General features: G+C 37.4%; 1 protein-coding gene across 1 annotated transcript in view; it reads left to right on the top strand.

The window, feature by feature from the left end:
- Nucleotides 1-20634, top strand: part of UMAD1 (UBAP1-MVB12-associated (UMA) domain containing 1) — an 80419-nt gene extending 59785 nt beyond the window's left edge. The window contains exons 3-4 of the mRNA XM_065831521.2: nucleotides 3060-3145; nucleotides 19026-20634. Of these exons, the coding sequence (XP_065687593.1) occupies nucleotides 3060-3145; nucleotides 19026-19283 (344 nt within the window). The 3' untranslated portion in view covers nucleotides 19284-20634. The remainder of the gene's footprint in view (nucleotides 1-3059; nucleotides 3146-19025) is intronic.
- Nucleotides 20635-21200: the final 566 nt, after the last annotated feature.

The raw sequence follows: 21200 nt of genomic DNA, 5'->3' as shown, positions 1-21200 counted from the left end.
CTGGGGAGCTATGTGAAAGTTCATTGATTATTTGGGCTAGCAGAAATAAGGATGTTTGGATATTTGAGGTAAGAATCAGTCAAAGAAGTGCACTGAAAATATTGATTTCTCTAGAAAACTATTCTATCAGAGTGGACATCCTGGGCAGCTTAGTATGCAGCTGCTTATAACTGTTTTAACTTCTTTAACTCAAATAATAACAGTCTGTACAAAGATTCATGGCTTAACTTGCAGGACCATATGCCTGAAAATTTTAGAGGATATTGGGGTTTTCCCATTTGTTTCCCATTTGCCCTCTTTTTTTTTTTCCAGCAAAGAAGAGCTCTGCATTAAAGTTCATTTTACAAAAGCAATTGAAGTTGTGAAACAACTATAGATATTGCTACATTTTGGCCTCCTTAAGAACTTATAACCTCTGGGAGTTGGGTGTCAAAAGTTCTAAGTCAAGAAATTTCATTTCTCTCCAAATGAGCTGGTCTTATTCTTTCTTTCCTGTGAACATTTTTACATTTTTGACCTTTTGGTCTTGATTTCAAACAAAGAATTCTTTTCATCTTAAGGAAAACTAACCACAAGAAAAGAAGTATATTCTGCATAGCATTAGCACACATCAATTTGAACTTTTGTTTTTTTGGATATAAAAACTTTTCTCAGGAATGGCATGTAAAGACAAGGGGAAAAAATAAAGTTGGTTCCTGTGTTTCTTTAATCTGCAGTGTAACTTTCTTTCAGTATGTTGATGCATACACCCAACTTTACCCAGAATGAGTCATCTCACTGACTCAGTCAGCTGTCCCTTGCCACTGGCTGGCTGCACAGCTCCTCCCTTACACATTGGATGAGTCTTTGTCTGGCTCGCTGCAGTCCGCTCTCATCGGCACAAGTCTCCCTGCAGCCAGCGGGAGATCCCTTGACAGATCCTGATTTCAGGGAGGGGTATCCTGTGGAGTCTTTCTTCCCCCATCCTTCACGGAATGCAGGACTAGGAGTGAACACAAAAGGTCATTGATCGTCCTTGGCTTGGCAGGATTGAAACCATTCATGACAGATGTTTCTTCAGTCTACCTCTGAAATATTTTGGAGATGGACGGACCACTATTTAGAGAGACTATTTCCTTAGGAAGTCGTTTCATGTGCTTAAATAGCCTTACTCCTGGAAACTGATCCAGCCTAACTTGGGTACCATTTAAACTTGTTTACACTCTCATCCACACCAAGTGTACCAAAAATGCATCTTACTGTCCCCTTCATATATCTGTTGAGCGTTTTCATGCTTCTCCAAGTTTTTGCAGTCTTCATTGCAGAATGCATTTACGAGACCTCTAACAGGTTTTCTTTGCAGACCTCTTCATTACAAATGCAAACTAATGGTTTAACATTATTTATTTTCTTGGCTGTTACTTACCTCCTTATCTTATAGGTGCTTACAAATTGGTTTATTGCAGTATTGTGGGGTGGAACTGAAGATGAACTGACACTCCATCTCCTTTGGTCTCTCCCTCCCCTTTTTTCTTTAAGAGGTTATGTGAATACAAGTGCTTTGGAGTATTGTAGGTAGAGAATTACTAGTTTACTGAGAAGCATTTTTCAGCTCCCCAAAAGACTTGAAAAGTTTAGATATTAACGGAATTAATAGGCATTATTGATGATTCTCAAAATACACTGTTAGGAATAATACTTGGGTATTAAAAAGCACACCCAGTGACTAAATATTACTGCTTGTTTTCATAAGATACTTTACCAAATATTGTGTTGTGCCCGGGGAGCCCAACCAGTCAGTCCCTGGGGGCTGGTGACAGCGTGGAGCAAGGATGCCTGGGCCTGGGTGTCACTGGCTTCCAGGCGACCGGGCCATGGGCAGAAAGTGGATTCTGCCAGGTGCACTGGCTCTAACTAAACCTTTGGAGAAAATAGAACAGGAAAGTCAAAAACACAGGTCTCACAAAGGAGTTAGACGACAGTAACTTGAACCCTCTCATTTAGAATTGTCGCTGAATGGCTCTTTAAGAATACAGACTTTCAAAGTACTCTGTTACAGAAAGCGGTATCAGTTAAAATAAAAAATAAAACCAAAATTATGTGATAAATCTTTCATCTTTCTAAGCTGTCTCTTCTTACAAACTGACTGCTGAGTAGCACTAAGAGCAGAAGGAGGTAATTCACAAAATCTTTATAACTTCCTGAACACACTCTTACCGACAAAGAAGACTGGAGAAGAGATAGGTGAGGTGGATACTTGCCTTACAATAACTGGGAAACAAAGGTTGTTTTTGTTTTGTTTTGTTTTTACTACTTCTACCTTTTAAATAAAATGAATAATGTACCTTCTGCCTTTAAAATCAGTTTAAATACTCTGTGTCTATTGCTGTGATCTGTTCATCTTAGATTGGTATCAGCTGCAGCTTTTGGGATAAACTGAATCATGTCTCCTCAGTAAAATCCTGGGCAGAGGCAGCCAGCTCTGTGCAATGGGAGGTTAGTGCCCAGCCCGCCAAGGGGTTATTGTCCTGGTACAGTCAATGCCAAGCAACTTCCCTCAACATGCTGCATCTCTCTTTCAGCTCTCATGCACAGATATCCTTTGTATGGAAAGGAGGTTGCAAATGAGGATGAAGTAGTGGTGCTCATGTCCTCCTAGCCCGGTGCAGGACTGGGACGTGACGGGAGTGTGCACCTGGTATTGCCTGCGCAGCAGATATTTGAACTGCTATGTTGCCTTTGTTTGACACACTGCCATGATTAGAACTTAATGGTCCTAAAGTGTGCAGAAATAGGGGCCCTGCCTTTTTTCCTTCTCTTTCTTTTCCTCTGAATTTTTCCCTTTAACTAACTGCCACAGATTTATTTCCAGGTTTTGCAGACCACTTTTCAATATTTTTCTCTTTTCTTGTGTTCAAAATTGTGAAATATAAATGTGGCAACAGAGTAACCCCTTTCCCAGGGAATTGTATAATTTGATTTTAAGAAGACTCAGTAAATTTTCTTATTCCGTATAAAATATGAAGGATTTAAGTGATTTAATAGGTGGTGTGTTTTGTTTGTTTTTTTTACTTTACCAGGTGACACAATTGATGATCAAAGAAGAGAGTCAAAGGATAAAACTTCATTTCCAGAGACCAGACCAATGTACAACCAACCTCAAGAGGTAGGAGACTTATTTCCTTACACACACATGATGAGCTTCCATAGCAGCTCATTTAGGAAGCATGAATGTCCTGCCGGAGAAAGTTTCAACACATTCACATCTTCCATAAACTGAGTGCCTGCTCAGCCTTCCTTGTCATCCATCATAAAAGAAGCATTGCTAGTAATTAGATGGCAGTATTATCAAGGCCACTGATACTGATTTGAAAAAGAACGAGTAAGAAGGCTGGGCTGTGTGGTATTGCTGAATATCTTATTTTTATGCTTGAGACATACGAGCATGAAACTTTAGCTAGAATGTTAATGAATTGCACAGAAACATTAGCATGGTGAGTAGTGATGGAAAATGTCAAACATTTGCATAAGTCATTATTTCCACAGCTACCATTATAAGTAACTTCTTGTAAATGTGTGAGCATAATAGACTTACTTTCTGTTTCAGTACAGTGTGGGTATAAATCTGGACTTCTTTTTCTTCATCTGGTTTATTTAATATTTAATCCGTGTATACCAAAGAGGGCTTTTCAGAATATTTCTGCATATGATGTACACATGTTTTCTTCCCCACCCCCTCTGAAAATGTTTTTGGAATGGGTATGAGCCTGTTTTGCACGGCCATATAGTTTTAGATATTTGCTAGATAACTGTGAGAGGTTTTCTGTGGACTTTTTGTGCTGTTGTGGTGGTGTTTGGTTTTTTTGCTTAACCTATACTTTCTCACACCCAGCCTTGAAACTAACTGTGTCTCTGCCAGTGTCTCTCTTCTCAGTTCTATTTTAATATTTATTATTGCTGAGTCCCTTGTTATATCAAAGGTGTGTGAGATAATGCTGCGTCTTTAAGAGTGGTCAACATGTGTGTGTGATCTGTAGTCTCCTTTTTTAATTTCAAATTAAAAACTCTGTCTGATACAGGAATTTTAAATTCATCATAAATAATGATTTGCCTTCTGATAACGTGAAAGTATGAATTAGTTACAATTAATCACAAAATTTTAGTCTGACTTCTGAGCCGGGGTGTTTTGCAACTGAAGTCTTACAATTTGAGGCAGTATAAAACATTAGTGTTGTGGTTACCTACTGCATGGACAGAGTTTCCCTTAATGTGATGGTCTCGCTAGGTATTGTGAGCTGCCAGTTATTGTAGCATCAGTGATTTGTTCAGTTCTGTGGAATTCCAATAAAATAGGAACTTGTGTAGATTTTAAGTGTTAATGAGTTAGAGGAAAGCAGCAATTTTTTTCAAAATAAAATAGCAGATATGACAGTGAAAATAAGCCGAAGATTTATTCTAATATTTATATTAGAAGACTTGTATGTCACAAAAATACTTGTATGAACTGGCTTGTGACAGCCTCAGTTAAATTAAGATAGCACAGGTACGGCACTAGTAGTATCAAAGTTATTAATTCCAGTCTCTGCATTTGCGTGTTTGGACTTCACATTCACTCGAATAAGTTCTCCATTTCTCAAATTAAATAGAGTAACTGAGGATCATGGGAATTAAATGGATAATTCTGGCCATTAGGAAAGCAGTATTCCTATTTGCAGTTGTGAGTATGCTTTGTGGGAGAAATCTACCAATTCAGCAAAATTGGAAAAGCATTGTATTTTGTATTATATATTCCGTGTATCACTGAGAAATAGAACATTAATTGAAATAATAAACTTGTTACCCATAAAACAAGAATGCTTCATGAATGCAGTACAGTATGTTAAAAGATACCTGTTAGACTGCAAAGCAGTATCAGATATTTGTCATGCAGAGTTGAATAGAAGAGCATTTAGTTCTTCAGCTGCATCTTTCAACTGCTGGAAAAATGCTTTTATTTTTGAATATAATCGATTTTACAATTTAATAGATGTAGACTTTGTGGAACATGGGAAATGCTTTTAGAATTGTGATTTAAAGAAGAATGAAGTAATACTTTGTTCGTGGGTCACTTCCTTATTCAAAAGGGAAATGAGACTGACTTAAGATTTTTTGAAGAAACTATCTTCTGGAGTATTTTTGGTCACTGTCGTCATCTTTGGAATTTCCCATTTTCTTAGGTACTATTGGATTTGTTTGCTGTGCAGCTACTGAATTGCCAAGTACCTATTTTTGTATAGTTTTGCGCAATCATTTAAACCAATGCACAAATACAAGCTTACACCAAGATCATCTTGCTGCAACTAGCAATGTGTAACAGAACCTCTTGTACCAACTACCATACCTGCAGTCTGTGTTACTTTAAGAGGTTTTGATATTGTGTGCATGTCAGAGGAACCGCAGATATTTAGAAACTTACAGGAGGAAGGGTCTTCTCAGAAGGCCAACCTTAGTCCAAACATTTCATCTTCTGCTGCAGAGAGTGGGAACAGAAACTCCTGCTTTGACCGGACCAATGTGGAGCATCGTCTCCATCTCCACGAGTATGGGCACAGGTTTGGGAGGGTCACTGTCTGATGCCGAGTCAGTCCCAGGAGATGTGGATGCTCTGGGCCTCATCAGGCACGTACAATCCTGCTGAAGTTGCTCCAGGCTCATGGACTAAAAGTCATACGCACATTTAAGTGCTTTTCTGGATTGTGGCCAAACTGCTTAGTGCTCTGCAGGGCCGAGAACTTATATTAGTCTCTTTGGACACTGAAATACAAAGCTTCTAATTTTAACTACAACATCATCATAATAGAAAGAGATATTACGGTTTTATTTTTTCATGCTTGTGAGTTTTCCATTATTATAGTACAATTTCCAGATAATTCAATCTTTATCTGCTTTCACGGGGAACTTAGGTTAGAGAAAATAACAGAATGGAACGGTTAGTTTTGGTATATGAAGAGTGCTAGTATGGTGGGGTTATTTTTGGTAATGAGCTATTCCACTGGTAAAGCAAATTAGCACAACCACGTATTTTTGCCCTACTGTGAGAGCAATTATGTAGCATATCTATTAGGAGACATAAAAAATATTTTTGACAGATGGTATGGCTGTGAATTAGGATTTATGAAGATTATTGTATGTCTGGTGTCCAGGACACCTGGGATTATTAAATTGATGTAAGAAACAACAACAACAAAAAATTACATTTCTGGTAATAGCTGCAGTGTTTTGTATCTCCCTACTGTCACCTTAAGAAGCAGCTCGGGTTTATTTGATATTGCACTTCTTGATAATCTGACGTGTGCTCTTTAGCCAACAGATGTCAGCAGATTTAATGGGTGAAAACTGTACCAGTAAGTGTATTAAAATAAACCACCAAAAATGAGCACCGTCTTTTGATTGTAATTAAGATTTTTCTCTTGCTGTGTGTTCTTTTTTGTTTGTTTTTCTTTATAGTTCTGTTTCTCCCTCAGATACTTAATAGCTATTGCCTTCTATCTAAGGAGCTTGTTATATGTTTTCTAGGGCAAGAGGGAATCCCCCAAGGGATTGCTTAATCCATAATTATCTAATTTATATGTTGTTGTTATAGCCATGCTTAATTATCTACCTTGCTGTGATACTTATCTTCATAGGACATAGTTCTCTTTATGAATTGCAGTAGTTCTGTGATGGTTCTTCTGCCCTTTCTTTTCATAAATTGCTACTAAAAACTGAGAACATAGCTGATAGAAAGCCCAGCTTTCCTAAAGTAAATTTAAAATTATCTGTGGTTTTCTGCATATAGATACTGGTGTGCACTGTTTTGAGCAAGTATCTAAATAAATTTTAAAAAATATTTTTGTATCACAATAGGCAGATAATATCCTCATTAAGTTGATCCTTTGTAAAGCGGCTATGTAAGGATTCTGAAGAGATGTAAACGAGTTTCCCATTGTCTGGTGAGGGGTCATTAGTCAATTGGAAAGAAGGAAATACTATAAGATATAAAATACGAAGGAAGAGATAACAGAAGTTGTTAGTGCACAATTTAATAGTGAGGGAATAAATAAATTTCATTTTCTTTTTACTTCTCTTAGAGAATTTAGCAAGTATTGCTGAAGTTGATAAACCTTTAAGATATCCTTTTCAGCAGAATGCCTGATCTAATTCCAGGGCGTGAATAATTCTGATATTACTTTATCTTCATTAAAGAAAAAAAAATAAATAAAAATGTCTTTCTTCCAGATCTGTTGTTGCCTATTTTTTACTAAAGCTCCACTGTCTGGAGTATTTCTACAAGTTACCGGAAAAGGAGATATTACTGATCGTGTCTCTGTCCCGTCACCCTACTCTTAGTTTATGGTTCAGAGGGTCCCATATTAAAAAATCTCGAGAAGGGTGTTCTGGCCTAGATTTACTACATCATTTTAAATGCCTTATAGTTTCTTTAGAAAACGTAGTTTATATTTCAAAATTATTGGCTAACAATTGTGATTAGTTTGCTTCATTTTGACAAAATATAATGTCCATAGAAAATGTTTCTGCTTAGATGGGGATTTTTGTTTTAAGCTTTCATAAGGTAGAATTCTAGTCATGGCCTGGGTAGATTAATGGCTTTGTCATATGTCATTTTAAGTCTAAGATCTTCTTTTTCAATATAAAGCTCTTAAAGCACATTGGTCCATATTTTCTCTCTTCTTAATTGGGTATGTAGGCAATAATCACTTAATTAAATTATCCACTCTTAGAAGGGACTGGAATAAGACTGTCTGCAGCAGGTCATCAAGCACGTACTTTTGTCTGAACACCGGTACTGTCAGAAGAAAGGTCTGATGTTTTACTGGGCTATTTATTGTGTGTGATCGTAAGCTATGGGGAGTGAAGTTTTAACGTTACCTTTAAAGAAGGATGACTAGGTTTTAGTGTTGGCTGCAACGGACATCGTCTTTCTTAGCTCCCTCCATCCTTTGCATGTGTAGTAAATAGCTGACAGTTCTTTGGGGGAATCCATGTGCAGCCACAGATTGAAAGTGCTTATGAAGTAGAGCTGACATATAAGAAAGGCACAGGATACGGTTGTGATCTTATTGAGAACAAAGGTAAATAGCCAGTCAGCTAAAAAAATCAACTATTACATATTACAACTATTACTATGCAACAGCATATTTACTTTATAAAGCTTCATTATATGATAATGTTCATATTGCTATCTGTTTGATAATCGACCAAAGTATTTAAGAGGTCTTTTCTTACTAGGTAGATTGCCAGAGTGTATGGACCAGTGGACTTTTGTCTGTCCTCAACATTTGGGCAACTTGCGGGGGGAGGGTATTATATATATATATATATATAAAATATATGTGTGTGTGTATATATACAGGCATATATATATATATATATATGTATATATGTATAAAAGACCTGGGGGTGTCTTGTAAAGCTATCACCTCATAGGGTTTTTCTCAATTCTGAAGTGAATAGTTGAACTTACTATCTGTGTAGCATGATACACAGCTGGGGTTATTTCAGATACTTAGTAATCTCAGTAACACCAAGAATGCAATGTCCATTGTCTTTTTCTTAAAGAGAAGCATTATAATTTTAGATATAGGGAACTGGAGTGGGAATTGAGAGATGTGAATTAATGTGGTTGTCACCGACTTCCTCTCTGAACTTAGAAAACGGTTCATTTTCAAAAGTAATGCAGCGCTCTCTTACAAAGCACTTTCACACTATGCAAGTGTGAGATACTGTAAAACGCTTTGTTCAACTCTGGCTGAGAATTCATTACAACAAGAACTGAGGAGGCGTTGCAGTCTTTTAAGATGGGACTTGAATGTTCTGTCTGGGTAGCAAATACACGTAAACACAACAAATGGCTTAGAGCATCCCTTCCTGCTGGTGAAGTCAGTGCTGTGGTCCGTCTGTATCATTGCTGAGGTTTGAGCCGCAGAAGACAAAACCGCCTCCTGTAGGGAAGGAGTAACACACAAGCATGGGATGGTTTAGTGCCTATAAATGGCAATGTACGTACCCACATGTAAAAAGTTCATAAAATAGTAAAAGTGGCCTGACTGGCACCATCTTCAGTTTGAGAGCCAGGCTTTGGTAAAGGAACGCATACTTCCAATACTGACCAAGGCACATGTATCCAGAAACACAGAGTTTGGGCAGAGACTCACTATATGCCTGACTTAATTGCATGCTTATGCAGTTGCATTGGATGGTTATTAGTAGCAGGAGATGCTCAAATTGAGTGTTTAGATGTTCCCGTCACATTTTTTAACCTTTCTCTAATTTTGGGTTCTTCTGACTAGCTTAATCCCCAGATAAAACTACCGATTATCCTGTATCTTGCTCGAACACATGTGTTGGACTAAAAGCCAGTAATGCTGCTTCACTTTGCTGCTGTCAACAAATTGATTGGTCAGTCATCCTGCCTCTGGGAGCAACCCTTCTGGGCTTTCCAAATGTTAAAATTGATCTAAAATGCAATGTAGATCATACATCACTTGATGAGACTGTGTGCCAATATAGCCTGATGCCAAAGTGATATTTACAGCATGATGCATTAGCGTGAAATGGTGGCTGAAAGACTGTAATATAGGGCAGTTTATTATTAATAATAACTACTCGAAACACCAAGTAAGGAAAATAACAATGTCTTTAGGTTAGTTTCACTGCCACTTTCTAGGGGCAAAAAACCCACAAAAAATCACCACAAACAGCAGTGGGCTGTTTTAATGGAAACATGACATGAAAACTGCCTTGTTTCAGTCCAAAATGCTAATATTGATAAGACAGGAATATATTTTTCTGTACTTCCCATCAGTGTGGTGTGATCCTTTCACCACAATGTGCTACTGCTGTCAATTCTGCCTTGAAAAAATCCCCCAAACTTCACCACTCCTCAGTCGTATCAGACTCGGGAAAGACTGTGTACTGGGCAGCACATTGTCAAATTTTGTTCTAAAGCACTTTTTAAAAATATGAAATAAAATGGAAATTATTTGCTTACAAATTTCTTTGCTTCCACAGTATTGCAAGTGTTAAGAATATTGTTCTAGTGTTGTTATGTAATTAGGGGTCCTCCTTGATAAAAACAAATCTGTTTTAAAAGCCAAAAGGTACCCTTCTTCCTTTTCATTATGATCCAATTATCTTTCTTCTCTAGAGAACCAGGGGGCTTTGGAGGCCACCTTAATTTAAAGTGATCACCGTATTTGTTGTCTTTTATTTACTTAATTAGTTATTTGGCCCTTTACTGCTTTAAGAGTCATCATGCTTTTATTCCTGCATCTCAGAAGCCTGAGCAGTAGTTGCTGAGGACAACTCAATCTTGTTACTGTAGGCAGATCGAAGCTTTACAAAGTCCGGCTTCTGGTAACCTGTTTGCTGAAGGTGATGTTGACAAATGCTCCAGCTACACATGGTGTGTGGAGAAACTCAAAGTAAATTTCCATCCTTCCTTTGTGTTACTGACTGGAATCTCTCTGGAGAGAGCAGGCAGAAAGCTGTGTTAGGAGATGCTTGCCTAATTCATTTTCTCAGCATTAGAATGTTTTAAATTTGTAAATAGGACATATTGCCAGTCTTGCCACATGCTTGGGTTTTAAGCAGCAGGATAAAACCCTCTGAAGAAACACTTGATACAGCAATTTTTATTCACACATCTGCCAGAGAATCTCTTTATGTTTTATAAGACTGAGGAGAGAGACTGTTAGGAAGATACGGGGGTTTAGTTAGCAAACAAAAGTTGTGCGAGCACCACTGAGGCTGCTGTTCGCAGGAATCACCGGAGGAAGATCCACCTGGGTTCAGACAAGTAGTTCTTTTCTGTTCACTCTAGTTAAACAGCTTTTTTATGAAAACCAAATCCAGGATCATTTCCTTTTCCCTTCCTCTTATTGTAGATGGAAATTGTTATCCCTTGGTCTTTTTCCTTTCATTGATATTAACGTTCTAGGGAGACATTTCACAGCTGTTGCTGAATACCTGAAATTATTCAAGGAGGTGTTTCCTTTTCTTCTCAAAACAATAAACTACTGATTTATGCAGCTTTTCTCAGTTGTTCCAATTTACTGAAAACCTGACTTTATTTTTTGTTTAAATTATGTTTGCTAGAGATTTTCTTACTAGTCTTTTATGGTTAATTGTCTAAGTTCTTAAGTAAACAGCTTCCTTTCCCATTCAAGTCCTTGGATTTTCATACACTTAGCAGAATAATGAGAGAATGAAGTATTATTCCTCTTTTTTAGAGGTTCTGCTCCTTGGACAGCTACCAGCTCAGAGAAGCTTTGACCTTTTTCTTGCCATAGCAGGTTACCATGTTGGAGCTTCTGCAATAGCAGGGGTTGGGAACAAGAAATAGAGACATGGAGGCAGACGCCCGGTTTGTCTGAGCTTCTCTTATGCAGAACATCAGCTTCACAAAAAGTAGTCAGGATATTTTTTTGCTTGCAGCAGTAGAAAGGAACTCAAATCTTGTTGTCACCAACTACATGGACCAAATGTAGCTGCTAAATTAAAACTGATTATTTAAATGCTGTTTATTTCAATGTGCAAGTAAAGTTTTATAGAAAAATTACTTTGAAAATTATATTGAAAAGTTAAAATATAGTCTTTCCTCCTGATTCCAGATCTGTTAAAAGAGTGTTTTCTAGGGGGGTGCGTAACATTTGCATCCTAGTTAGTTAAAAATTATTGCCCCACATACAAAGAACTCCTTCATGGTTCAAAGTTGCTTCAATAGATAACTGAATTTTAATAGTTAATGTCTGAGGTTTGTATTACATCAGGAATCAAGGTAGCAGCAAAATAAATGTGAGTACTTTGTGCTTTGGGATGACACTGGAGTTACAGAGCAAATCCATTATCAGCATTTTTCAGACTTCTCTGTTCATTTTGCAATATATTGACTTGTCCTTCACTTCTCATTTGTGGCTATGAATGCACTGCTGGGTGTCTAGAGCTGCCAGTATTTTCAATTACAGTTCTTCTGCCTTGCAGTTTACTTACCATAATATTTTTCATGAACTTTTTAATCTTTCAACAAACGTGCTACAGAAAAAAAAAATCTGGCCTAGTTAGTAACATTTCTTGGCACTGGCAGAAGCACAACGTGCTGCATGTTGTTCGTGTTGCTTGTTCTAATGTATGAGATCTTTGCTCTGAATAGCTTGCATAGTACTTTGAAGGAACAGAGGAACTAGATAAATTGTTCTTTACTGAACTCGCATCTCTCTCTTTCTTCTTAGATAATTCTTATCATGATATTCATATTGCAGAGGGGAACGTTGTCCCAAATTCACCTGTGAGGACAGTGCTCAAAGCTCGGGGGCCTCCAGAGAGGCCCAGAGAAGCGGCAGGAACAGGAACCTGCTGCTGAGGGGGCATAAAAGCTGATACAGCTCTGCAATTATCACGTTCAGAAGTGCCAAAATTGGTTGGGATAGAAGGAAAGAGTATAATTATTTTAGTTATGGTGGGAAATTAAGACTTAGCATTTTTAATAAAGATTTAGAATCCTTTTCTGCTTCCTTATTTTTGCTTTCTCTTAGTTCTGCAGTCTTCCTTCATGTTGCATCTTCTCCCTCTTTGTTCACAATTTTATAGTTTGTCATTATAGAGGCCCACATTTAAGATGTAACGGTTCTCTGTCTTTAAACAATTATTGAATGAAATAAGTAATAGGAATTAGGTATAAAGGAATAAAAGTAGGAATTAGGAACAGAAATATCATTATACAATTTTGGTTATATTAAGTTCAATATATTTGCTAAATTTATCACCAACCCCCCTCCAAATACTTCCTGTGCCGAATTGTTGTTATAGGGGATTGAATAAAAACAGAACCTTAAGCTTGTTCTGGTTTGAGTTTGCAAAATTATTAATGAAGAAATTTATTTTTCTTCTTCTCAGATAAGCAAAGGAGATAGTTGATGTAGACGCTAGATATGCAATCTTTTGTGGTACTTAAGAATACTTTTCAGGGTAGAATTGCATTTTACAAGTGTTTCGTAGATGAAACTCACAGGCATCTCTAGCATTTACTAGGACAATTAAGCTAAAACACTTTAAGCGTGGAACATTCAGAGTATCTGGAGTACAAATGGCAACCTCACAGTTCTTCCCCTCTGCAGGGGAACAGTTTCAGCTGTTTGAGAGAACAAGGAGCTTGTACTAATTACAGAAAGTCCATTCTGCATTTAAACTAGCAAATTGTTCCTACGTTAGAGAAAAAGCTAGTTCTGAATTTTTTAATTGCTTTAATGCCAATAAGAATGTACAAATGTACATCATTATTGATAATAAAAGTGCAGTTTAGCAAAGATTCCCCTACTGTTCTTTGCAGGCCAGGATACACTGTGGGCAGCTTTGCTATAATAAAAAACTGTAGAATGTCGCAGGTACTTTTCACAGTTTCTTTAGAATTTTTTTTAATTTAAGATTTCAGCAACATTAACCTGACCTTGATTCCATTCTAGTCTAAGGAAAGGCTGGAAAGCAGGCTTTAAAGTGGAAAATGAAAAATATCTACAATGTATGTCACAAACCAGTAAAAGTATACTTAAATGGCTGGTTTAAAATCTGGTTCTATTTTACTCTGAACAGCAATAGAGAAAATGGAGAAAAAGCATGCTGCCTACTGATCACACAAAATTTGTACAGGTAGTAGCAGCTCTTTAAGAAAGAGTTATCACTGCTGCGTAACAGAATGAGAGTCATAAGAGCCTGGGAAACAAGAGCCCAAAGCAAATGGAAAAGCTGATTTCCAGTGACAGCCATTGTTGCTTCTAAAAGCCTCTCCAGGACTTGATCTTAGCCTGGAGCTTTCAGTGTGGAAGTCTGTCCTGCCGCAACCACCGACAACACCAGTGTCAGGCTGGTATTGCGATCCCATTCACTGCATTTCTGTTAAACAGAATTAAATCCAACAGAAGCCATTTGGATACGGCAACGAGCTACTGCAAGGTCTCCAGCACTTCTTCTTCCATCTGCTTGTGTTCTCCCAAGTAGGAATAACTTTTTTCTTGGATCCCTGGAGGGGATCCTGACTAAACTCTTAAATAAGCCTTGAAAGAACAGCAGCTTTCCTGATTCACGTGAGGTTTTCTTAACCATCTCAGGCCATCTGTATTGTGCGTGTCCGGGTGGGTTTCCTCCCGTCTTACAGTTCTATAAGGAAATAAGTCACATACTTATTGGCGTGGAGGTATTTTGTTGATTATGTTTTGGATTGGGTTTTTGTGACATTTAAAAACTGTAATGTAATGTATGCTTTTCCTCTCTCCAGCAAGGTTTTACTGATCCTTTTCTCCTAGCTGAAATTTTTGAATACAAAGTGCTAAACATTCAGAGTGCCTCGTGAAGAATTTTTCTTTCCCCCTGTGTTCCTCTTTGCTATTACTGTTCTTATTTGAAAAGTGAATCATTGTCATCAATGGAGATGCTCACTCTGGAATTCCTACACATTTTCTAAAAAGGTCCTGTGAATACCCTAAAAAGCATCAGCTACAATGGGAGGAACAATCCACTAAGACAATTTCCATTTCCAGATACATCAGACGCAACTGCTAAATGAATTCTGAGATACATTATGATACAGTATTTACTGTAATACCACTAAATTGCTTGAAATAAAGATAATATTCTTCTATCACCAGTAGTATTGTAGGTCTCTGTCATAATTATGATATCGCAGGATATTTACTGAATATTCTGGAAGACTGACTGTATTGTTTGTTTCTCAAGGCTGTCTTTTTAAGGAAAATAGGTCTGCTTCTGGGAATTTTTTTTAGAGAAAGTACAAATTTCTTTAAATGGATCACTTTTCTGTTAGAAAACCTTGTTCAATAGTTTGGATTATAATAATACTAGCACTGATCTTTGATTCTCCTTCAGAGTGCTGTAAATCCAGCTTCTCCGTACATTGTAAACTATGCATTTTCTTCTTCCTTATGAGACTCTTGGCAGACTTTATGGTTAGTACACAGAGATGCAGCAAATGAGGTGCTTTTGAAGGCAGCTGAGAAACATTTTTTTTTAAAGAGCGAAAAAGAAGAATTTACTTTAGAGGATAATTTTGTATTTTCTTAGTTTTGAAATAACATATAACACCCTTTCTGTCAGAGCACAATTAGTATCTGGTGACCAGCTACCCTATATGTTTACATATTATTTATTCTATCTCTATTCATTTGGGTTGCAAACCAAGAATGGAGAAAACACTTTGCTTGTTTGAATTAAATTTGATTACCGTACCTTCCGTAATTTTAACTAATTTTTTGACTCCCCGGTGTCTGGTGAAATGCCAATTGTTTGACGATCTTCTAAGTGCATTCAATTAATATTTCTCATAGCTGGATTGTGTGTCATAGCATTTGGCAGTGCTTTGTTTAGCTAATGTCCAAAGAATATGCTGTGAATAGATTGTATTCTGGATAAATAAGTTAGGCATTTAAGTAGAAACCAGTGTGACTAATGTGGGATATCAAATTCTCTAGGACTTGCAGTTCTATATATGCTTGAAGAATGCATGTCTGAAAACATAAGCCATTTCATAACCTTGACTTTGATTGCATCACAGAGCTTTGTGCTGGGCTTTGCATTGTAACCAGCTTGGGCAGTCTCAGCACTGGTGGTGATGGATGTTCTCTACTGGAGTGTCCAGTTCTTCATTATGTTACCACCATCGCTATAAAACTCTGCTGGTCAGGCTGGCTTCATCAAGGTCATTTCACTGATGTGGATTCTCCAACAAATGAGTGAAACATGTCCTAGCCCATTTAAAGGATGTCTTTATGATTTGGAAGCACAAAAATATATGTAGCGTCATAAGATCTTGCATATGAGGCTGATACCTGAATATCACTGCAAGAGTGCTCAGGAACAATTCTGCGTAACCAAGGGCAATGCTTACCTGTAATGACTACATTAGGCAGAACTGAGAAATCACGTCTTGCAACATGAATTTTTCAGGTCAGGAACTTTTTTCTTCGTGCTTGGATACCTAATAGATAATATAATATAATATATGCCATAACATATATGACACACTGTGTACTAGATAAAGGGATGGGCTCCACAATATTCAAGGAGTTAAACTGCAAATATTACAGTGTTTTCCAAGTTAACTTGACCAGTGTTTTTCTACCATGTTTGGGTTTTGTATACTGCATTAAAGAATTGTCCTCCCCAGGTTTTGTGTTTTTCCCATTGCATATTTTGGTGGGATGTCAGTCCAATAATAGTAAAGTACAATGTGATTTGTTATAAATGAAAAAGTCACCGTGAACACTTCAAGATAGTGAAAAATGGCCATTTGCATGGGAGAGACAGTAGTGGTTTATGTTTGAAATGTAAATAGGAAATCTTGAGTCCTTTTCTCATTTATGCTGTAAACTGATCTTGTCATATGGGACTCAAGACCTTCTCTTGAGGGGTTGGGTAAACTGGGACGCAAAGACCTTTCCATCTGAGATCAGATTATGGCATTTATTATACTGACCTGGCACTTCTCTTTGTTCCTGACTTTTCTGTACTATATTGCTCCGAGCCATTTCAGGCTTTATTTACGATACTGTTTTGACTATTAAGAACCTCACTGACAGTATGCAGAGATTGAGCATGGTAAAATGATGCTTAACAGTAAAATAATTCTGATGTAATTCATCCTTTGTTACTGCAGTCTTGCTTTGAAACATGGAGTGGGACTGCAAATTAAGAAAAGCTGTTTCTTGCTCTAACATTATCAATACACTGTATCTATTGTGTGCAGAGAGGGTTTTAATTTCAGAGGCTGCCCATTTGGCACCTTTCTAACAAATGTAAGGTTTCTGGAGGAAAAAAAGAAGGTTCAAGATGCTTTGTGCTCTCTCCAATTTTTTCTTTCCTCTTTGAAGTTTGTTTTTTCCATGTGATAGTCTAATTTACATTATAAATTGAGTTGATCCAGCTTGTGGGACAATTAAGATATAAACAGGTATTCATAAAAGTATAATTTGCTAGATAAAATAAACATTAGATTCTAGGGATTTCTGATTATCATCTGAGCTATGGGAATAGGACAGCAAGTGAGGAGTAGGGGGAGTAGGAGTAAGGACAGCAATGTGGGAGTAGGGGGAGGCAAAAGGGTCTTTGAAGATCTTGTTTAACATTGCCTAGATGGAACCTTTTCCTCTTTTTCATTTGGGGCTTTCTGTCTCATTTCTCCTCTCCGGAGTATGGGACTGATGTAATACAAGCAAATACCAGCACCCCAATAAATGCTCCACAGGTTATTTCTTTGAAGAGGGAATGTAACAAATTTATGTAGAGTATAAATTAAGGGAAGTTTTGATGTTTACAGCAGCTACAAATTTAAGTACTTATTTGAAGTATTATAGTGTTCGGGTTTTTTCCAGATAAATATCTTTAACATAAATAAATGGTCTCTGTGTTTGGCAGTGTTTTTAGCAAGAGAGTATGTGTGCAGCAGCAGATGTTTATGAATTTTGTTGTGATGCATACCTTGAGCCTATTTGGCCATGGCAAGAGGGAAGACTTCCCTCTAAGTGTTACCAGTTAGCAGCTGTAGAAGCTAAGATCCCTTTTTAAGTGAGAGCTGCCGATCTTTGACTTGAAGATAACTGTGCTGATCAGAGCAGAGTTGTTAGCTACTCATAAGGGTAGAGAACTGAGAAAAGGAAAGCTGGGGAAAATAAGGAACAAGAAGAAGCATCTGTAAACTGTAGCTGTAGGAATTATGTAGCACAGACATATCAATATCACAATAACTTAGAGACATTGTTAAAGCAGCAGAAACCCACCAACGTACTTTATCTCCAAAAGGCTCTGAAGTAGCCTAGAAGAACAGACAAAGATGGGATTACTCTTTCCTTTTTGATACCTTTAAAATAAAATGTTTCATAGCAATTAGCCAGAAGGTGATCTGAAAGAGAAGGGAAAAAAATCAAATAGGATTTGTGCTGGGAAGTGAATCCCAGCAGCTCAGTAGGAAAGTCCTTCCCTCCCTTGCCTCTTTGGAGATCAGCTTTTGCACTGGATTATGACCGATAAAGTTAGTAGTTATATCTAGCAACCATTCCTTTTAATAAAACTTGTTAACCTAAGAGAAATTTTACATTATTATCCTGTGACATAATAGTAACGGATCTTGGGAAGTTCATCTTAAGCTTCAGATTTCTGGTCATCATGAGTATAAACAAAAGCTTCAAATGAGGGTCCATGTCAGAGTGTGCAGCAGCACTAACCCCTTCTGTCCCAGCCGCTTGTGGAGGAGCGAGGTTCCTCTATCACCTAACACAAGCACTGACTCTGAGCCGACCTAGATTGGCAAGATTATCTGTTCCACTGTCAACAGTTTATATGGAAGGTTTAATGTTTGCTTATCAGGAAATGATGGGTTGTGTAAGGAATGACTAGTGCTCAGGTTGTGTTCAAGTCAAATCCAGTCCTTCCTTTGAGAAGGATGTAGTGCCTTTTACCTGGCTTGTTAAATGTGTTTTTCTATAAAGCGCGTACTTGGCCATGCGTATATTGCCGTATATAATAGACCTCACCAGCCAGTGATGCAATTCCATTTCAAATTGGAAAGCAATATCAGTACTACTTTGAAATAACTGGGAAAGGACTGGTTTTTAATCACCAAAGTCATGCTTTTGGACAACTTCTGAACAGGCACCAGAGGAACAAAAAACGGAGCTTCATCAGTTTATGAAAGTTGTGTGAAGTAATTTCCCATGAACAAGAATGGACATAATGGCAAAAAGTCCCATCAGCATTATGGGTTTCATAAACGTGGAGTAGCATTACGTGGAGAAATCGCATTAATCATTCAAAACAATCTATTGTTCCTTTAGCCTTAATTCAAGTCAACCTGACCCAAAGAATTATATCGACATGTACTAAGAATTGCTGGTTTAGATCTGAATATTTGTTTTCCCTTATTAGTGGGTCACGATGTTTTTGAGTACAAAGCTTTAGCTGCCTGATTTGTAGTGTCTAAATTTCCGTTGTTCTTCTCTCTTTAGATAAATACAGGGCACCGATCGTCATTGACTGTATCAAGTGCAGAGGTGGGAAATGAAAGGAGCCAAAATTTGGAAAGCAGCCCTTTCATGTCAGATCTTCTGAGTGACGTCCCCTTTGCCCTAGCACCACATGTGTTAGCAGTACAGGGCACCCGTAATGACGTTCCTGACCGATTGCTCACCTATGACATCAATGATAATTTATCAAGATTTTGGTACGACTTTACACTTGAAAATTCAGTGCTTTGTGATCCATAATGTTTTATTTATTTTTTCTGTCTGTGTCAAGGAACAAGTCTTAAGGCGAAGATAAAGACTTATTTTAATCAACTTAATATTTTGGGGCCCTGCCGCTGGTGTATCAGATGCATTGCATCAAAGGATTATTATTCACAACTGTGTTATATTTTGTAGCTTTAAGTGAACTCTGACTTACTCCGTTAAATATTCTGTTTATCTCCAAAGAAATCAAGCAAAGCTGTTCCAGCCTGAGTAGGAGACGGGCTGTTGGTATCTACTTCCAGTAGGTAGGCTGCAGACACAAACATTTCATAACTTCAAGATGAAGTCTGCGCACGTCTGCACTGTTTTTTCACTCAGATACTAAACACATAAATCCTATAACACGTGTTTCCTTAAGATCACCTCTGATTTTCTGCAGATAGAAGCCAGTATTAATGCTAAAGCAACAGTGCTTTTGCACTACTGGTCAGACAGCTTTTCAGTTAAACCAAGTTTTAAAACTCAGAGGTAATTATGAAGACTTAAAATAATTATGAAGACTTAATAGAGCTGGTTAAACTTACTGATTTCAAAGTGAAGCTCAGCCGCTCTACTCCCTTTCCAGTAGATGGTATTTTTGTCCATCTCATTCATTTTGTGCCTGGAGAAGTCCTGCCTGTTGGCTGCTGTTTGTTCTCATTACCACATGTGTTCCTGATTTATACACAGATCAGCTTTTCCATTTTAACCTCTTTGCCCCCTGAAGAAGGAAATCTCAGGACACGTACTTTTAATGGTCACACCCTTCTTTTTTTAATTTGTGTGCCAGAGATACAGATGGCAATGTTTAACAACAGGAAAACATTACATTGTTTCTTATGCAGCTAAATTAAATGGCTAAGTAGCTAAACATGCATTCTCACAGAGCGCTGTGTCCCCTGCTCACAAGCTTTGAGCGTGTTTTCCCCGAGTAAAACCAGAGCTGCTGTTGAATGAGCAACAGCTCTCTGATGTAACATCATGATTTGTGATGAATAATGACCTGCGTCACACAAAGGACTACACTTGTTTTCTGTCTCGGGGTAGAATATTTATATTGTGCCAAATGTTAGTGTATATTTTCATATATTTTCTATGCCCTGTGATAGCTTAAAATACATGTATTTTCAGATGTGCACCTTCTTACAGTATTTGAGGTAAATACTGTAAATGGTGGAGAAATTGTTTTGTGAATACGTCTTATGTTGTTAAATATTCATATTTTAGATATTTTTAAATGTATGTATTTAGTATTTTTGACAGCTATGTTCATAAATGTTTTGAAGTTATTGTTTCAGAGAAAGTATCTGTGCTGCAGTCCAATAAATAAAATGCTGAATAACAGCGAGTTGGTTTTTTATGTGTGAGAGTTATTGCTTGTCTTTACCTATATTGTTTACTATAGATGTGAACATTAAGAGTTCATAGGAGCTTGAACTTGGGCATGCAATCTGGAAATCTTTTCAGTGTCACTTAAAAATCAAGGTCCTTCTAATCAAATATATCAGACTTTCGTCTGATGTGTTGTGTGTGCCATGTTTGTGACTCGTGGTGGTTTAGGTGGCATCCATGACGCTGCTCTGAGGACAGTGTGTCTGGGAAGGACTATGAATGAGCTCTTGGAAGAGTGAATGCTACCAAGTTGTTTAGAATTGTGTGCTGAGTTTTCTAGTTAACACATACCTGAAGAACTACATTTAATTTTCATGACTGTTTTCTATTTAATTGTTAAAAAGTTAATCATTCTGCAAACAGCATGTTTCCATTTGAGTTGTCCATTTTGAATCTGAAATATTTCTGCAGCTCAGCAGGTCAAGAAGCAGAACTGCAAAACACTGTTGAAGGCCAAACAAACTCACAGTACTTGTTCTTTCTTTGCTAGCTGACTTGGCATGGGATTTTTTGTATTCATTT

This window comes from Patagioenas fasciata, chromosome 2 (assembly GCF_037038585.1).
Source record: "Patagioenas fasciata isolate bPatFas1 chromosome 2, bPatFas1.hap1, whole genome shotgun sequence".
In the NCBI taxonomy this organism is placed as follows: Eukaryota; Metazoa; Chordata; class Aves; order Columbiformes; family Columbidae; genus Patagioenas; species Patagioenas fasciata.
The sequence above is the reverse complement of the archived record's forward strand: the minus strand, read 5'-3'. Positions and strand labels throughout refer to the sequence as shown.